The following is a 19,378-nucleotide window of genomic DNA, read 5'->3' as shown; positions in this document are numbered from 1 at the left end:
CCACAAGGCTCCCATAGTATCCTGCAAAACTCTCATCATAATTGCTGGAAGATACCCATCCACCCTCATCACAGGATAAGAGCACAGACATTGGAGATGGACTGCCTGGGTTCAAATCCAATTCTATCACTTACTAATTGTGGAACATTAATCAATTTACTTAATCATGCTATGCCTCAGTTTCCTCTTCTATATGGATAAAAATAGCACCTGTCTCAAGGCTGCTGTGAGCATGAAATGAACTGATTAAGTGCTACAACAGTGTCTGGCACATAGTGCTATACACTACACAATGCTACATTAAGTGGCATTATTACTGTTGGCACAATGGCACACACATAGTAGACATTCAGAAGTGTGTTGATGACTAGATAAGCGAAAACACAAAAGGAAGATGTACTTGAGAAGATGGAGCCAAATTTCACAGGCCTGAAGAGCTCAGTTTGAGAACATTCCTTTTAAGAATCATTTCCTTTCATGTAGATGAGGATATGGACATCGTGTTCCATGTCTATTCTAGAAATCAGTCATCACTGTGGGAAAATAACTTCGTAATATTTAATAGTTTTTGATGTTAGAAAAAAGTTTTCTCCCTTTGAATGTTCTGGAAGCAAAGCATTCATTTTAAAAAGTGGTCTAGCTGGGCACAATGGTATACACTTGTGATCCCAACTAGTGGGGAGGCTGAGGCAGGAGGATCACCTGAACCGAGGAGTTCTGGGCTATAGTGTGCTATGCTGATGGGGTGTCTACACTAAGTTCAGCATCAGTATGGTGACCTCCTAGGAGCGGGGACCACCAGCTTGTCTAAGAAGAGATGAACCAGCCAAGGTGAAAATGGCATAAGACAAAACTCCTGTGTTGGTCAGTGGTGGGATCATGCCTGTGAACAGCTACTGCATTCCAGCCTGGGCAAGATAGTGAGACCCAGTCTCTTTAAAAAAATAAATAAAATATGAAATAAAATGAAAATAAAATAGGGTTAAAATTCCTGGGCCAGAAGAAAACCTATTGGCTACCTATTTATAAGACAGCAATTAGGATTCCTAACGTGCTGCCCAAAGCAGCACAGCCAAGTACAGACCTAACACCAGCCTCCTCAAATGTTCCTTTAAGTTATTTTAACTCACTGGGAGCCAATCACCTGGAAAGGAACATACACAGGGGAATCAGAAGGCGATAAACCTGCTTTAGTTAAGGTGTCCAGCTTAGCTAAAAATCTTATTAAAGTCTTAATGCACAACAGAGGGCAATCAGGCTAAAGTGATAAGCTTTGGGGTTTGTCTGATAATGCTTCTCATCCACAAGGCAGAGATCCTTCAAGTTTTTCATGTGGAATAGCATTCTAAGGCAAAACCAGCAGCAGACTGAGGTCCGCTATCTACCAGCCTATAATCAGAGTTCTGTACAATGCCAACTTTAAGCTGTAACCCCAAATCAGTCAAAAATCCCCAGGGAATAAGACGTTTTGGACAGTCATGCTATGGACATAGTTGAGATACTGTTTCCCCTGTTTAACCATCAAAACTGTTACGAAAACTATGAGACTGAAATTGTTCTTAAGAATACATTACAACTCTTCTTAAATAGTATCATAAATGTAATTTAATCTTTTCTCAAGGTCAGGGGTTATTAATAAAAACCTCTCTCCTGAAGTATGCCTGGCAGTTATGATTGGCAGGGACTGCCCCCTAACTTAAGTTAAATCCCTACACAGAGCAGAAATATATATAACATTATCTCAGCTTGGGTTTTCCCAGGACCCATGGTTCTCTAACGAACATAGCTCCTTTAAAATTTTGTCTGAGTTGAGAACAGAGATGAATTCTTGGTGTGCTACTGCTCTTTTATACCCAGGTGTAATACCACCAGTATTTTCCACAGTCCTTACTTGGACCATCTATGCCCTTCCATTTAGTGCAATGTTTACAGACATCATGCTCTCACGCTGTTAAGTCAAACTCAGCACCAGAAATGCCACATCCTCCCCTGGTGTCCCTACTTCCAGCTTCTAGGTGTCCTGGAAAGGCTTCTCTGTCATGGCCACCTGACTCTGAGTCAATACCATTTTACCTGTGTTCCAGGGACATAATCACAAATCCATTTTCCTTCATATCTTTTAAACTTCATGTTTGCCACTTCTAATCTTCTCTGGGCTAGGAATTAGAGTTTTATTAAAAATACTTGCAGAAATCAAGTTAATAGTTTCAATGAGAGTTCGAGGGCTCCTCCCATGCACTAAAAAATACACGCACTTTGTAAAAACTATTTCCACCGCTTATAGGTTCTCAGATAATATTGCTAGAAGCTAAGTTCAGGATGAGTAAGAGGCTACTGTGGTATTATTGCTAGAGGGAACTTTGGGGGTAAAATGGCATTTACTGAGTACTTCACATGTTCCATTTGCCTTGAATGCTCTTCCGCTGAATACTCCTCACTTTGTTCAGGTATCTGCTCACCTATGGCCTTATCTGTGGCCTTCCCCAACCACCCTATGTAAAATGACATTCTTCATTCCTATCTTTCTCTAGACCCCATTCCCTGCTTTATTTTAGCTCTTGACATACTGTGTGCTGTATTTATTTGTCTATTGCCTCTTTCCATGACAATGGCAGGTCTATGACACAGTTGGCATATGTGTTTTGTATAGATGCTCTGTTGAACAAATTACCAAAAGATTATTAAATACTTTAAATATCATGTCATTTTAATCTTCCTAAACCTTCAAGTCACATATTCTGAGACTTTTTATAGACGGAGAAACTGAGGTTAGTTGCTCAATACTTGGAGAGTGTAATGTCCTGGCTAAGAGCGTGGCCCCTGGAACCAGAACGCCTGGCTTACAGCATGGCTCAGCCACTGGCTGTCTCTGTGATGCTCGGCAAGTCCCTGAATCATTCTGGACCTGGGTCTCCTTATCTGTAAATGGCAACAATAATAGTCCTGCTTTATCAACTTGTGCTAAGAACCTTCTATGTATAAAGAGCTTAAACAGTTCACAGCTCATAGGAGGTGCTACATCAGAGTTAAATAAATAAAAATAAAATCTTTGCTGAGGAACACTTTATAATAAGTACTAACTTTCTCATTCTGAACTCTTACTCATTTAACAACTTCCTGATTATAACCAGGCTTTCTGGTTCATCCGTCTATGGAGGAAGTGCAGATGTGGCTATTCTGGCCCATGTGACACAGTTATGTATTTCTCATCATCAATTATTCAATCAGCGAGTCCTGTTTCATGTGCTCACAAAATCAGGGTTTTGAACCAATAAGACTGAGGCCCAAACCTGGATAGTGTCACAAAGACACACCTCCTGCAGCTGCTTGCTTGGTGACATCCTACAGCCACTCTCTCCAAACAACGCTACACCTTTTTATTCTAGTATCTACAAAATAAGCTGTATAACTAGGGAGAAGGATGTGTTATTACTTAAGGAATCCTCTCTCTAATCAGTGGAAAATAGTGAGAGATGACAGGAAGGAGAAAATCCAGGGAAAAGTGAGTGTTTCACAAACTTCACACCCCTCTACTCCACAGGCTACTGCAGAATAGCGCCGCAGTCATAAACAGCCTGCCTGTCTAGGTTTCACCTGAACCAGGAGATGGAATGTTTCACCTCACAAAGAGCCTTCACCATCACTTGAAGGGTAAGGACACGTGCCAACACCACAGGCAGCCCACAGTCATTCAACAGCTCCCTACGGCAGCAACCCTGTGTTACCTTGCCCTGATGATCGTGTTTCATTTCCCAGCCCCTTGGCAGCTCTAGCTGTTTGTTCGCAAACATGTTGAGGAATCCCACAAGGTCCCGGTTATGCTGGTAGCGTTCAAAGTGGTGGGTGTCCCGCCGGACTTTGGTGATCATGTGCTTCAAACACGTGTTGTTTGTAAACATGCGGTAGGCACTCTGGAGACGAGAATGGAGAACCAACGTTAACCTGCTTGTGACATGCAAAAGAACCATGAATGTTACACATGGGTATAGCAAGGCTTCCAGTAAGTATATAAAACACACATATAGGCTTTGAAAGAACACTAGACCCACATGTGGAAACAGCAGACAGAGAAAAATATCTTGAATAAAATAAAATACAAAAACTACAGAGGTCAAGCAGTCTCCACAGTTGGAGTCTAGGTTTCTAAAGAAGAGTGCTGTGGAGTCTCCTTCCACAAACGACATTAGGTCCTAAAGTGGCTTTTGGGCAAAACAACACACAGTCAGAATTACAGCATGTCGGGGGTGAATATGCCACCTTACAGGGAGCCCCAACACAGACAAGTTTCACCGCAGCATTGGACTAGATCATTGGCTCTTCGAGTGAAGTCCAGATGACTCAGCTGGCGTACATTCAGGGGTCGAGTTGTATGGAAGAGCACCTGCCATGACTCAGCTGGTGTACAGTTAAGGGTCGAGTCGTATGGAAGAGCACCTGCCATGACTCAGCTGGCATACATTCAGGGGTCGAGTTGTATGGAAGAGCACCTGCCATGACTCAGCTGGTGTACATCTAGGGGTCGAGTTGTATGGAAGAGCATCTGCCATGACTCAGCTGGCGTACATTCAGGGGTCGAGTCATATGGAAGAGCACCTGCCATATATTTCAGCATCAGAAGGACATGCAATGGGATGAGCTGCTGTCAGTGATAGTCACGCTCAGCTGAAGCCACAGTAGACTGAGGTTTTCATCTCACCCTCCTCAGAGGCATAAGTTCAGTGAATAGAAAAGCAAGAAGAGCTTCCTGAACTGTATATCTCACTATTTTCTCTTTCTCTCTTTTTTCCTGTGTATATATGGCTGAATATATATGACTGAAATGCAAGTTTAATAAAAGTGCACTATACTGACACACAGAAGAGTGATTGCTTTGTCAAAAACCTTATAGTCTTCATGTCTAAGATACTTAAAGAAGATTCCAAAAATTGATTATAAGCCATGGTTGTCCACACATGAGTCAGCCAACAGAAAGATATTCATTGCATAATACTCTGTGCCAAGCAGTAGAAAGGGAGTAACTGTATGGGAGCTATTTCCTTGAATCATCAGGAGGAATATGATATCATGAAATTGACCAGGCTATGAATGATCTATCCTAGAATTTTGTTCTTCTCAGATTGATTCAAAGGGCTTTGGATTCCTCTTATTTTTAGTATCTCAGGGACGCTAGCCTGAGTCTGGAGGCCTTTGAGCTTTATTTCATGGGTTCTGTTATTTATTTCTAAGACAGTCCAAGGAAAACCCCAAAGACAACAAAGTCCCTGGAAATCATTTCATTGTAATAAACATTTACTATCTTTGCTATGCCCAGTACTATTAGCTATTAGGGCTAAAAGATGAATGAGTATGAGGACAGTCAACATTGCTCCTGTCTTTCCAGGGTCCCTCAGGACATGCTATGTCCTAGGCAAAGCATTTATTGCCAGTGTGTGTCCCTAGAGCTTTCTTCCTTTTGGCACGGCAATGTTTGAAATGGAGGCTGCTTCCGGCCTGGCTCTCTGCGTCCCTGAGTAACTGCAGGGATCAGAGAACCCTGACAACTTGACTTGAAATGAAAAATAAACCTTTGTTAGCTTAAGCCACTGAGATTTGTTGGTTGCAGTTACTGAAGTATAACCTAAACTACCCTGATAGATTTGCCATCATTAAATACTTGTTCCCTATCAAAACAAATGGACAGACGGAAGGAAGGAAGGAGAGAGAAAGGGAAAGAGGGAGAGAAGAAAGAAGACCACACTGAACCATTATCAAATCTTAGTTCCTTAGTACACCTGAGTATAAGATACTCTGGGGTCGTATTTCAACCTGACAGTCCCAAGGAGTGGAGGTTCTGAGCAGTTGTGCGGTTGACAGCACAGGGTACTGCCGATGCAGGCAGGTCTATGCAGGGGCTCCAGGCAATTAGAGAGGATTAGAAAAAGTGATACCATGAAAGCAGAGAAGGGGACTAATAAAAGAAGTTGTAGGTTGTCAGAGAGAACCTAATTTACCTAACTAATAGTTTGGCCTGTGGCTGTCTCTGCTTTGGAATTTTTACACATTGACTGCCATGTGAGTTGTATTTAACTCAGGCTAGTTTTGACCCTGGGGCCTCGTGAAGCAGTTGGTCAGCGAAAATCTTGTTGATGTTCTTATTGTTACAATTAATATTGATAATTTAAGTCCAAAAACATGGATTGCATTACATATATCTCACGCACAGAAAACAATAAAAAATAACAAATTAGAAAGGATCTTTTGTTTTAATAGAACGCTGTGGCCCCAATGGAAAAGAGTTTTTTCTAGTATGGCAGTTGATGTGTTAAACACAATCAGAAGGCATCTGTTTTCTGCATTTGGCCCAGTGTTGCTGGTACACTTTCACATAAGCCATTGCAAGTTAGAGGCCTGAGACCGCACTGGTTTACGTGCCAATCGCAATGAGCTTTCAAGTCTTACTCCCTGGTAAGTTTCTTTGTGAGCAAATTATTGTGAGGGTAATTCTGTCGGATAAATCATTACATTAGCTGTTGTTCTAAATAGGTATACCTCTTGGTCCCCTTCACTTCTCCCCCCTCCTACTAAAATAAGGAATCTAGATGTGGCCTACTTACTTATCTAGAGCACCAGAAATGCTCCTCACTTCCTCACTTCGCTAAAGAACCAGAGCTTCATTATGGCAAGAAGTAGTGGCAATTAGGTTAAAGAACCCATCCCAGCCCCAGGCTTGAAGTAATTCTCTGGGGTTGAACAGCTCTTTAAGCATAGAAATCTTAAGGCTGAAGTTATAATTAATTATGTCCTTTCATCTTCCTCTTCGCCACTCAATGAGACATGTAATACAGTGCCAAGTTAGACTGATCTTTGTAAAAAGCATCTACCAAAGTAACTTCAGTGCAAGAAAGATTTCTCTCATTAGTAGCCAGCAAACAACCCTTAGACCCACAGCCTTTCCAAGTCTGAATAATGTGTATTTGACTGTTAGGATCTATATAAAACACTTAAGGCAAATAGGATTATTCCTCTAGACTGCTATGTTTCTATAAGGAAACTATTTTTGAATAAGCATGTATGTTTATGCAAAATTGTGTGTGTATAGTGTGTGTTATGTATATACATACATATATTTTTTTAATTTTTTTATTTCAGCATATTACGGGTGTACAAATATTTAGATTATATAATTGCCTTTGCCCCACCCAAGGCAGAGCTCCATCCCCCAGATGGGGCACACTATGGACTACACCCATTAGGTGTGTATATACCGATCCACTCCTCCCCCTAACTTGCCCAACAGCCGATGAATGTTATTACTATATGTGCACTTAAGTGTTGGTCAGTTAATACCAATTTGATGGTGAGTACATGTGGTGCTTGTTTTTCCATTCTTGTGATATCTCACTTAGTAGAATGTGCTTCAGCTCTATCCAGGATAATACAAGAGGTGCTAGATCACCATTGTTTTTTGTGGCTGAGTAGAACTCCATGGTATACATATACCACATTTTATTAATCCACTCATGTATTGATGGGCACTTGGGTTGTTTCCACAACTTTGCAATTATGAATTGTGCTGCTTATAAATAGTTCAGAAAGGATATAAAGGATATTTATATTCCAGTTCACACAGAACAACAGTGAGCATTTTAGTCATAGCTCTGTCACTCATGGACAGAGACAAAAAAAGTCATTTAATCTCTGTCTGCTTCAATTTGTGCAACTATAAAATGGGAAAATTATAACTCCCTAGCTTTCTTTATAGGTGTGTGAGATTCAACTCCAATGAAACAAAGGATGTAAAGTGCTTTAAAGAGGTAAAAATCACCATAGAAATATAGGGTATAAGTAAGTAAAAAAACACATAAGGGATTATACCTATCATGCCTATCTTATAACAGATAAATGACAGCAGTAAAATTGTTTTCTACTTTTAGTCTTTGAAATTCTTGGACCAAAATCCACTTTCTATTAACTGAAAAAGAGTCTCATAACTTTTGCTAACAATCCGCTAAGCCCTGTGCTAAACCTGGAGGATTCTAAGATGAGCAAGGCCTGATCACTCAAAAGGATGAAGAAGGGGAATTCTAGGGGGGGTGAGTGGGAGGAAGAGGTTCACTAGAGGCAGACAGCAGAGTTGGAAAAATAAAGGCCACAAAGTACTGAAAAATACTGACACACACTGATAGAACCAGCAGAACTAAGAATGGGAGTGGTCCGAAGAGTCAAGAAACATGAAACAGACGAGATTACGTTGAAAGAGTTTAGTCTTCATGGAAGCTGATGTTGACAAAGCTGTGGGTTAAGAGAAAAGAGGCACCTTTATTCTCCCTCCTAGGGTTTAGTGGTTCTAACTAGGCGAGGATTCTTTTCTGTTGGTTTGTCTTATAGACAAAGATAACAGTAAATGGATGATTTTTTACCTGAAGTGAAAGTTGATTAGGGAAGAGCAAATGGTACCTACTTCATAACACAGTCTCACGATAATGTACAGAATGATTTCACCTGGGAAGCTGCTGCACGTGGACTCACAGAAGTTACGGGGAATTGGCAATTGTTAACAGACAAAGCCCCTTTAAATGATCCCTAAAGGACAAAAAGTTTTGTTTTCCTTTGACATAATTTTAAATTTTCCTAATATAGTTTTTGAAATTTTTAATTATTATGGGTACATAATAGCTGTATATCTTTATAGGGTACGTGTGATGTTTTGATACAGGCATACAATGTGAATTAATCAAATCAGGATAATTAGAGTATTCGTCACCTCAAGCATTTAACATTTCTTTGTGTTGGGAACATTCCAGTGCCACTCTTTTAGTTATTTTAAAGTATACCCTAACATTGTGGTTTATAGTCACTTTGTTGTGCTATCAAATATTGTCCATTCTACCTAATTATCTAACTATATTTTTGCTCCCATTAATCACCTCCACTTTATCCCCCCATTCTCATTACCCTTCCCTGCCTCTAGTAACCATCATTCTACTCTCTGCCTCCATGAGATCAATTGTTTTTAATATTTAGCTCCCATATATGAGTGACAGCATGCAAGATTTGTCTTTTTTGTGCTTGGCTTATTTCACTTAACATAATGTTGTCTAGCTGCAAATGGCAGGATTTCATTCTTTTTTTTGGCTATACAATATTAAATTGTGTATATGTATCACAATTTCTTTATCTGTTCATCTGCTGATGAACACTTAGGTTGACTGCATATCTTGGTTATTGTGAACAGCGCTGCAACAAACATGGGAGTGCAGGTATCTTTTCAATATACTGAATTCCCCTTCTCTGGATATATACTCAGTAGTGGGACTGCTGGGTCATATTCTATACTATTCTCCAGAATTGTTATACTAATTTACATTCCCACCAGCAGTGTACAAGGGTTCTCCTTTCTCCACATCCTTGCCAGCATTCATTTTTGACTGTCTTTTTGATAAAAAGCCATTTTAACTGGGATGAGATATCTCATTGCAGTTTTGATTTGCATTTCTCTGATGACTAATGAATGATGTTGAGCTTTTTTTTCATGCCTCTTGGCCATTTGTATGTCTTCTTTTGAGAAATGTCTATTCAGATCCTTCGCCCATTTTTTAATCAGATTATTTGCTTTTGTCCTATTGAGTTGTTGGAGCTCCTTATAGATTCTAGTTATTAATCTCTTGTCAGATGGGTAGTTTGCAAATGTTTTTCTCCCCATTATTTGGGCTGTCTCTTCATTTTCTTGATTGCTTCTTTTGCTGTGCAGAAGATTTTTAGCTTCATGTGATCCCATTTGTCCAGTTTTGCTTTGGTTGCCTGTGCTTTGGGGGTGTTACTCAAGAAGTCCGTGCCCACACAGACCTCCTTAAGTGTTTTCCCAATGTTTCTTTTAATAGTTTAATAATTTCAGGCCTTAGGTTTAAGTCTTTAATCCATTTTGATTTGATTTTTGTACATGGTGAGAAATAAGGGTCTGGTTTCATTCTTCTGCATACGGATATTCAGTTTTCCAAGCACCATTTATTGAAGAGACTGTCCTTTCCCTACTGTATGTTCTTGGCACCTTTGTTGAAGATAAGTTCACTACAGATGTGAGGATTTATTTCTGGATTCTCTATTCTGTTTCATTGGTCTATGTGTCTGTTTTTAATGCCAGTACTATGCTATGTTGGTTACTGCAGCTCTGTAGTATAATTTGAAGTCAGGTAATATGATTCTTCCAGTTTTGTTCTTTTTGCTCAGGATAGCTTTGGCTATTCTGGGTCTTCTGTGGTTCCATATAAATTTTAGGATTATTTTTTCTATTTCTGTGAAGAATGTCATTGGTAATTTAATGGGGACTGCATTAAATCTGTAGATTGCTTTGGGTAGTATGGACATTTTAACAATATTCATTCTTCCAATACATAAGCATGGAATATCTTTCCATTTTTCTGTGTGTTCTCTTCAATTTTTTTCATCAATGTTTTATAGTTTTCATTATAGAGATCTTTCACTTCTTTGGTTAAGTTTATTCCTAGGTATTTTATTTTATTTGTAGCTATTGTAAATGGGATTACTTTCTTGGTTTCTTTTTCAGGTTGTTTACTGTTGACATTAAAAATGCTACTAATTTTTGTATGTTGATTTTGTATCCTACAACTTTACTGAAATTGTTTATCAGTTATAACAGTTTCTGGGTAGTCTTTAGGTTTCTCTAGATATAAGATCATATCTCACTTGGTAAGTGGGCTGCAAAAAATTAAACAATAAAATAAAAAATAAGATCATATCATCTGCAAACAGGATAATTTGACTTCTTCCTTACCAGTTTGGATGCCCTTTATTTCTTTCTCTTGTCTGACTACTCTAGCTAGAACTTCCAGTACCATGTTAAATAATAGTGGTGAAAGTGGGCACATTGTCTTATTCCAGATCTTAGAGGAAAGGCTTTCAGTTTTTCCCCATTCATTATGATACTAGCTGTTGGTTTGTCATATATGGTTTTTATAGTGTTGAGGTAAGTTCCTTCTGTACACAGTTTTTTGACAGTTTTTATCATGAAGAGATGTTGAATTCTATCAAATGCTTTTTCAGCATCAACTAAAATGATCATATGGTTTTAGTCCTTTATTCTGTTGATATCATGTATCACACTGATTGATTTGTGTATATTGAATCACCCTTGCATCCCTGGGATGAATCCCACTTGATCATGATGAATAATCTTTTTAATGTGTTGTTGAATTCAGTTTGCAAAATTTTCTTTTTAGTTATTCCTTCTCTATTCCATTACTCCCTTTCCCAATTTCCCTGTCATTCCTCATCTTCTTAGTAAGAAATAAATACTCACTGGTTGAGTGAGTGAAAAACTGAGTTTCTTCAGTGGAATTTTGTAATTTAACTTTTTTTTGTTATTTAACACTTTAAATATTTTTAAAAATTTGGTTTTTTATTTGTTTTATTTTGTATTTAATTATTATTTTTATTTCTTTCTAGCTCAAATGTATTTTGTTTGGTAAGTAAGATTTTAGAAGTGAAAAATATTGAGAGGAGTTGAGGGGTATGTTACTGCCAGTTGGCAGCAGAATAAGAAAATTATATACAAACTTTCACAATGAAAATAATAAGCAACCCTTTTTTTTTCAGGTTTTTCTTTAGTATTGTGGTGACCAAATGTTCTAGGATTACCTGGCCAAGTCCTGATTTCACCTAATTTTATTCTTTTCAACAACACAGTTAAGTATATTACTGATCAATAAGATCTGTCTTTCATATTTCATAAATCATTCACCAAGAATAGGCATGCTGAATGCAGATTTGGAAAACTGCATCACTGAATCTATAGTGAACATCTCTCATATTCACAAGGAAGCAGATTTTAGCAGTTGTACACATGATTCACTAAGCAAAATTTATTATAAACAAAATCAAGAAACATTGTTTCCATAAGATATCTGATGGGATATGGAAATAGTTCTGTCTTACACAGTCTGTCTCCATATTTTTAATTATATAGTATTTTACATTGTTTCCATCTAGCCAAAGAATAAAATGGAGGGAAATTTTAACTTATTAACAAAACTAACTATAAATGAAAAATACATCTAGTTTGAAATAGAGAAATTCCTGATTTTTAAGAATATACCTATGAATTTTGGGACAATATTTTTCTTCATTAAGTACTAAGAAATTTAAATGATGGAATTAAAGTATTTTTAGAGCTCATTAAAAGCCACAGTAATAGTTATTTGGAATGTATGTTGGAAAATTATTCAGTTGAATTAAATGAAATATATTTATATATGACATTAATTGGACAAATACAAGCACACCAACTATAAAAGACATGGCACGAATAACTAAATTTTGAGCTAACAGGAGAAGTAGTTTATTAGTACAATTTTGAAAGAAATCTGATCAGAACCAGAAGAGGGCAGTAGAATAATTCTTAAAGCAACCACAACGCAAAAAAGAAAAAAAGAAAAAGAAAAAAAAAAACCAAAATTTTATTTCTCAAGTTTTCCTTTAGAGTTATGACAACCATATATCTATTTATTTTTTTCTTTTCAATAAAGAACATTAGATTTTATGGCTACATATAATCTGTTTTTCATGACTATCTTTCAACATAAACTGATAGCGTCAAATCATAAAAAAAGAAAATGAGGAAAACTTCTAAATATATTCCTTTTGCATATTGAACATTTTCAAAAATAGAAACAGGGAATCTACTGAAACAGCTATAGATCATAAATAATTCAAGGAAAAAACCTAGACAATAAATCTTAAAATAGAGTGATGGAATAAAAGTTTGTTTTGTAACATTTTCTGCTAATGTAGGAAAAAAGAAGAAATTCCAGCAAGTAATGCTCTTTATAAAAAATTGTCTTAGTTATCTCCATTAATTCATACCTTGATACCTTCAGCTAGAAAATCCAGCTGCTTTAATGTCTGCCATACATAAGTCAGGGAAATAAGACTTCCTAAACCCACAGAATTTAAATCTTACAGAAATGTGTAGATGCACAGCATGGATCACCTTTTTAGCCAGTATGAAGGCAGGTCAGGTAAGAGGAAGAAAAACATTAAACTACTTTAAAAACAATATTTTGAAATCAAGATGGGCTGTCCAGCAAAAGAAATTCTAAAATCATGCCCAACTAAAGAAAAAGAAAACATGACAACAATATGAAAACAAAATAAGTAAAAAAACCCTGCAAGCTGGTTTTTAACAGTATTTTCACACTGTTAAAACAAGTTAGTTGTCAAAAGTCCTGATGAGTTATAGCTGTAACAAAGGCAGTGAGCTCATTTAATGCAACATTTCTTTGGAGTTGCCAAATTACAAGCCACAGACCAATTGCATCAGAATCACTTAAGGGGCCTAAAACAAAGAGAAATAAAAACAGACTCCTGGGACCCACTCCAGATGTATTGAAGCAGAATCTCTAAGGTTTGGAAACCAAGAATATGCATTTATTTTTAAAAGTCTACCAAGTTTAAAAACTGCAGCTTTATACCATAACTCAATGACGATTAATCCAGCCTCTACTTGAAACACTGCAGTGATGTGCAACTTGCATAAAAGAAGGCAGCCCATATAGAGAAGCAGAGCTTCATGTTTAGTGATGTCACTGGTAGCTTTAAATTGGCCATTGATGGAGTATTAACACTATAGAAATCAGGAAATGCAAAACAAGGGCTTGATTTCTTGTTTTGGGGGCTGTCTAGACTAGGGGTGGGAAACCTATGGTGTTTGTAAACAAAGTTTCATTGGAGCACAGCGAAGCCCATTTGTGTACAGGTTTGTCCTTGTCCTGAAAGCCTAAAATATTTATTCTCTGGCCCTTTACAAAAAAGTTTGCTTTATTTTTCTCAACTTCAAGTCTAGACGTTAAGAAATTAATGGAGAAAATAAAATGCTAAAAATGCAGAGGAAGCTTAAATTGTGCTGTTACATTGTGAACAGCACACACACACAAAATGAAGATATGTAAGTCCAGTATTCAAAAACAATTATTTAGCTTATCAAAGAAGGTATTGACCTCACTGAGAAAGGAGTGTGAAGCTCCAACATGTCTCCCTTGTTTCACTGTTGTTTTACTCATTAACCCAAACAAAAATAGTCCTGTTGCAACTACACTTGTTCATCAACTACCACTGTAGGTTGGCTACTGACATAAGAGTTCAGCAAAAAAGTCAACAAAAGCATTCAGTGTCTATTTTATTTTTATTTGTAAATTTATGCTATGTATCCTTTGTATCAGTAAATTTTATAATGAATATATACATGTGAAATATGTATATTTATGTACATATATGTGTACATATGCATATGTGTATATGAATTAATATATATATCACATGTACACACACACAAATACACATGCACACTGTTTTCCCAGAAAGCTGGTGGTTAAACATTTATCAGAAAATCCATGAACGTTACCATCCAATTAGTTGCTCCTTCTTGAAGATCTTTTTTCTCTTATCTCTACACTCCGATCTATTAGCAAAAATATCAGCTCTCTCCCCCAATATATCCCATATTCATCCACTTGTCACCATTTCTACTGCATGAATCCAAGCCACTTCCATGTCTCACTGCAGGGCCTTTTCCCTTCTTTCCCTGATGCCAATCTTGCCTTCTAAAACCCATTTTCCACCTAGCAGCCAGAAAGAACTTTCAAAAATCTAGATTATTCCCATATAGGGAACTCTTTTAGAAGAAAACCCATTTAGAACAAAGCCCGAACACCTTGCCAGATGATACAAGCCCTACATTCTGCAGCCCTGCTCACTTCTCTGACTTCATTATGTACCACATCAACCTCATTCCTGCCCTCGAGCCTCTGCGTGTCAAAGAAGCTTGGCAAAAGGGGTTCCATTCCCAGACCTTTACCTTACCAGCTTCTTGGCATTTTACAACAGATTGAATGTGGCTCCCTTGGACAGGCCTTCCCATCCACCCTGCTAAAACAGTGCCTCCTCCACGTCGTCCCCATGTCCTTTGCCCCAGTGTATTGTTTCAGTTGCCTCATGACGCACTGCACTATCTGAATTATCTTTTTCATTCACTCGTCTGTTATCTATTAATATATTCCTCTCAGTCTTGTTTACCACTCTATCCCCAGAGTCTAGAATGCAAGGAAAATCACAGCCATTTAGTAAGTACTGGTTGAATGAATGCATGAACAAATGAACAAAAAACAAAAGGAAGCTTGTGCACGATACCTTCTGTGTTACAGTGACAATTCTAAATGCTAGCCCATTCTTCCTTGTATGAAAGTCTGCCACCTCATAGAATTGTCCCATGTACAAGTTTAGAGGTTTGTGTAATCTGCCTTCTGTCTACCGTTCCAGGCTTAATTCTGACTTTCACTGGTGGTCTATGCTCTCAGCACACCAGCAATACCACACCGCTGTACAGTACTAATAATCCAGTTTTAGTACTTCTGCAGTCATTATCAAGATAGGCTGTAGCTTCATAATCTCTTGTTTTGCAAATGCTGCTCCTTCTACCTGGGGTGCTCTTGCCCATCTTGTTTCCAGGGTGAGCCCCTATTCGGCCTTTAAAACCCATCTCAAATGCAAACCTATCTATGGCTCCTTCCATGTGTCTTCCCTTGTAACTCTGGTCATAGCATTATAGTGTGTTTTGAGTCTGGGATGCCAGGGCCGACAGTTGCTGTCATCTTTATATCTCTAGGACTTAGCCCAGTGCCTAATGCATAACAGAGAATCAACAAGCTGTTGCTAATTGAATGCACCGTAAGTCTAACCCCTCTTGCATGATCTATGAGGACAGCTAGCATGTTATTAATTGCTCACCCTCCTCCCAAGTCTGCTCTGTTCCAAATTAAACCTGTAAACCAGGAGATAATAAGGAGTAAAGGCAAACAGATGCTTATACTTATAAAGCAAAGCTAATGAAGTAAGGAAGAAATGTATTAAGTCAATAAATATGTACATACTAATGACCTCACCAATAATTCCTAGTGATATGACTGTGCTGACTTCTATTTTTCCCTGTGGTCTACTCTACTTTTCCTAAGCTGTATAATCCATCTCACTGAAGTCAGTATGTTCTCCTTCTATTCCTTTAACAAGTCCCTAATTCTAACTTCCCTATTACTATTAACTATGTATTGTTAGTCATTGTTTATGTATTATTAACTTCTAAACTGAAGAAGAGTCACCTTCTTCAGTTTCTATTCTGTCTATTTACCCAACAAATTTTGCCAACTCTCTGCCTGTGATTCCTCTCCTGCTAGATCCTTCTTCTCCATTTCCTTATTTCCACATCCAGGCTCCTATCAACACATACCATGATGAATGGGTTATGTCCAGCTGGACTTCTACGGCCAGTGTTTCCCTCATTCTAAATCACTCCATGTGCAGCTAAGGCTTCCTCTAATTAATACCTTCTGCAAGCCACTCCCTCAGCCCTCAGAGACCTATGGAGTAACCATCCTGTTACAGTCTGAATGTCTGTGTCCCCCAAATTCATATGTTGAAACCTAATCACTAATATTATGATATTAGGAGGTGGGGTAGGAGGTGACCTTAGAGGTGATTAGGAATTAGTACCCTTATTAAAGAGGCCTGAAAGAGACCCCTCACCTCTTCCACCATGTGAGGACCCGAGGAGAATATGGCCAAGGAAACAGACCCTCACCAGACACCAAATCTGCTGGTGCCTTGGTCTTGGTCTTCCCAGACTCCAGACCTGTAATAAATAAATTTCTGCTGTTTATAAACCACCCAGTTTATGGTACTTTGTTATAGCAGCTCCATGGACTTAGTTTGTTTGGACTAAAACACACAGTGCTCATCACAGAGCTTGGGACACACTAAGTGCTCAGGAAATATTTGCCATTATCATTCTTACTATTATTATACAAATGAGGATAGTTTTCTTTGGCCCATTGTTTTTTCCATCATATTCTTTCAGAATTGCTACTCACAGGGTTAGAATGCAGCACGGTGAAGAACTCTGGGCTGATGAGGAACTTCACGGGGGGAGACTGTAACAGCAACGTGAGCCTGGATCTGGAGGTAGAGTGAGGCAGGACGTTCTCCCGTCGGAAATCTAGACAGGACAGACCACCAAGCCTTTCAGGGAAAACTTTCTATGAGTTGGAAACTGTCTATTCACTTCAGTCTATACTTCAAAAGGACCAAAGGATATCTATATCATTTGCTATCATTTTAATGCCCCCAATACTTTTTCTTTGCTGTAAATTCATACATAAAGCCCAACTGTTCTTAATCACACTGCGATGGAATTGGAAAATATTTCTAGTCACTGTTAACATTTTAATGCATTCTTTGATTTTTTTAAATGATTAGATTCTTTTCCCACTGTCCCATAGATCCAGAGATTAAAGTAATTTATATTCTATTCAGTTTTGTGATTCTTTTCATAGTACTAAAATAAAATATCAAAGATCAGAAGTTGTTTCTGGTGAATTCTGCTTTTTGAGTTGGATTACCAGGTCTTACTGAAGATCAAAAGTTCTTTAAAAGAAAAGCCTAATTGCTTGGGAATCCTTACTTATTTCTTTTCTACTTTCATGAGATTACAAACAAAGCCCAAGGCTCTTACCTGCACTGGCTTGGTGAAAGTCAGCTTCTTCCCCTCCCCCATCAAGAGTATTGGTGTTTTCCTCTGGCCTCTCATTGGTCATGGTTCTGCGGATACTCTGATATCTAAAATCAAGAGCCTAGAGTTACATTCCAGCAGCATCTAAAAGGCAGGACTCAACTGCTCCCCTAGAGCCCGGAACTTTTCACTATCTTCTCAGTCTCAATTGCTTCCTCCCCACATCCCTATTGCCTGACCTGGATGGGCCATCTGTTGTTTAAATAAATTACATTGCATTAAATTTCTTCTATCCATTGTTTGTGGGACATCTTCCTGACAAATTAATAACACTACAAACATTTTATGGCCCCTAATCAACAAAAGCTAAATTCCTATATTGTTAAAAGAAAAAAACCCACTTTATGTTCCGTAGCAATTAATTCTTGAAAAAGAACAACTGATTTAAAAAGATTAGGTTGATAATAAAGATGCACCACAAATGAAGATTCTAGAAATTAGAAAAGATATTAGGCTTCAAATTATAAATGTGTATGTTCTGCTTTGCTAAAAATTAATGCCTTCGGTGACTATAGGGATTATCATTATTTATGTCCTCTTTTGTTTCCAGACAAGGTGTGTATGTGTGTGGGTATTATATTTTTTAACCAAGAGAAGTTTAATGAAGTCTACGAATCAAAAGAGGTAAAGGCCGACCCCTTAATGACAGGACATGCAAAGATGAAAGAGACAACCGTGTCTTCTACTTTGCACCATGTTAAAATTAGCCCAACCACAAAATAGAACAATAACAGCAAAATGCCCATCCTCACCGCCGGTTCAGCTGCTCCATCTGCTGTATGGAGTTAGATCTCTGCAGCACCTGTGGGGCTGGGGGAGCTGTTGGCCGTTGCCACGTCGTGGTTCTGTTCACATGATCCACGTAGAAGATTCTACCATGGCTGTCAATGCGTGCCTCCCAGTCTAAACAGCAGTAAGGCATGGAGAGGGATTAGGAGGAGGAGCTGAGGTTATTACTGCGCTTCATAAGTTCAACATGTGTTTTCTCCCTCTGACATGCTATTATCTGGGACTAATAACATAATATGCCTCACTGCATACTCTGGCACTGCTCTCCTGTCCACTCCCAAATCTGGTGACCTGTCATTAAACCTATCCTGTGTGTATAATACTAATCCCTAAAAATCTTTCAATGTAGAGAATCTTTCCAAAGTTGCCCATAGTGCTCACCCTTCAGATAGGAGCACCAGCATTTTAGAAATACATGAAGTTGGTTTCATAATACTTCAGATATTCACATCAAAATTGGCATTGATGCTTATTTTCACCAAAAATTGATTTTTTCTAGGTTACATGAAAGACTCATAGCTGGAAACTTCCACATGCATAATTAAACACAACTGTAGTAAATTTAGTCTTCAGAAGAAAAGTAGCTAATTAGTGCTAGTCTAGTGATCAAACAGTATCATTATCTACAAATTTCCTTTAGCACTTTCCCAAAGACAAATACATTTTCAGAACAAAGGCAATTTCTTGCCTCCAACTGCAAATAAATGTAATGTTTCAAAAGATTATTTAATTTAATTTAATTTTAAGCAATCATATTAAGTGTGTTAAATCTTTGTAAACACATGTATAAGTGCATGTTCAGTACAAACAGAAAGCATACTGGTCTTCAGAGCCAGACATCCCACCCCCGTGACTCTCTAATAGGCCATTCCCGTATTAAAATCCACAGAGTGTGAGCTGATCTTTTCAAAAGGCAAAATTTTGAAACTTACTGCAGTTAGGAAGGGTAATTTACACAGGAAACATGAAAACAGCAGG

At 38.0% G+C, this 19,378-nt stretch overlaps 1 protein-coding gene across 2 annotated transcripts in view; it reads right to left on the bottom strand.

The window, feature by feature from the left end:
- Positions 1 to 19,378, bottom strand: part of HECW2 (HECT, C2 and WW domain containing E3 ubiquitin protein ligase 2) — a 224,164-nt gene that overhangs the window by 81,480 nt on the left and 123,306 nt on the right. For both annotated transcript variants that reach the window (XM_045558979.1, XM_045558978.1), the window contains 4 exons: positions 18,364 to 18,514; positions 17,555 to 17,658; positions 16,914 to 17,038; positions 3,726 to 3,911 (listed from right to left, as the gene is read on the bottom strand). In XM_045558979.1, coding sequence (XP_045414935.1) covers positions 3,726 to 3,911; positions 16,914 to 17,038; positions 17,555 to 17,658; positions 18,364 to 18,514 — 566 coding nt within the window. The remainder of the gene's footprint in view (positions 1 to 3,725; positions 3,912 to 16,913; positions 17,039 to 17,554; positions 17,659 to 18,363; positions 18,515 to 19,378) is intronic.

The sequence above is a fragment of the Lemur catta genome, chromosome 8 (genome assembly GCF_020740605.2).
Source record: "Lemur catta isolate mLemCat1 chromosome 8, mLemCat1.pri, whole genome shotgun sequence".
Lineage (NCBI taxonomy): Eukaryota > Metazoa > Chordata > Mammalia > Primates > Lemuridae > Lemur > Lemur catta.
The sequence above is the reverse complement of the archived record's forward strand: the minus strand, read 5'-3'. Positions and strand labels throughout refer to the sequence as shown.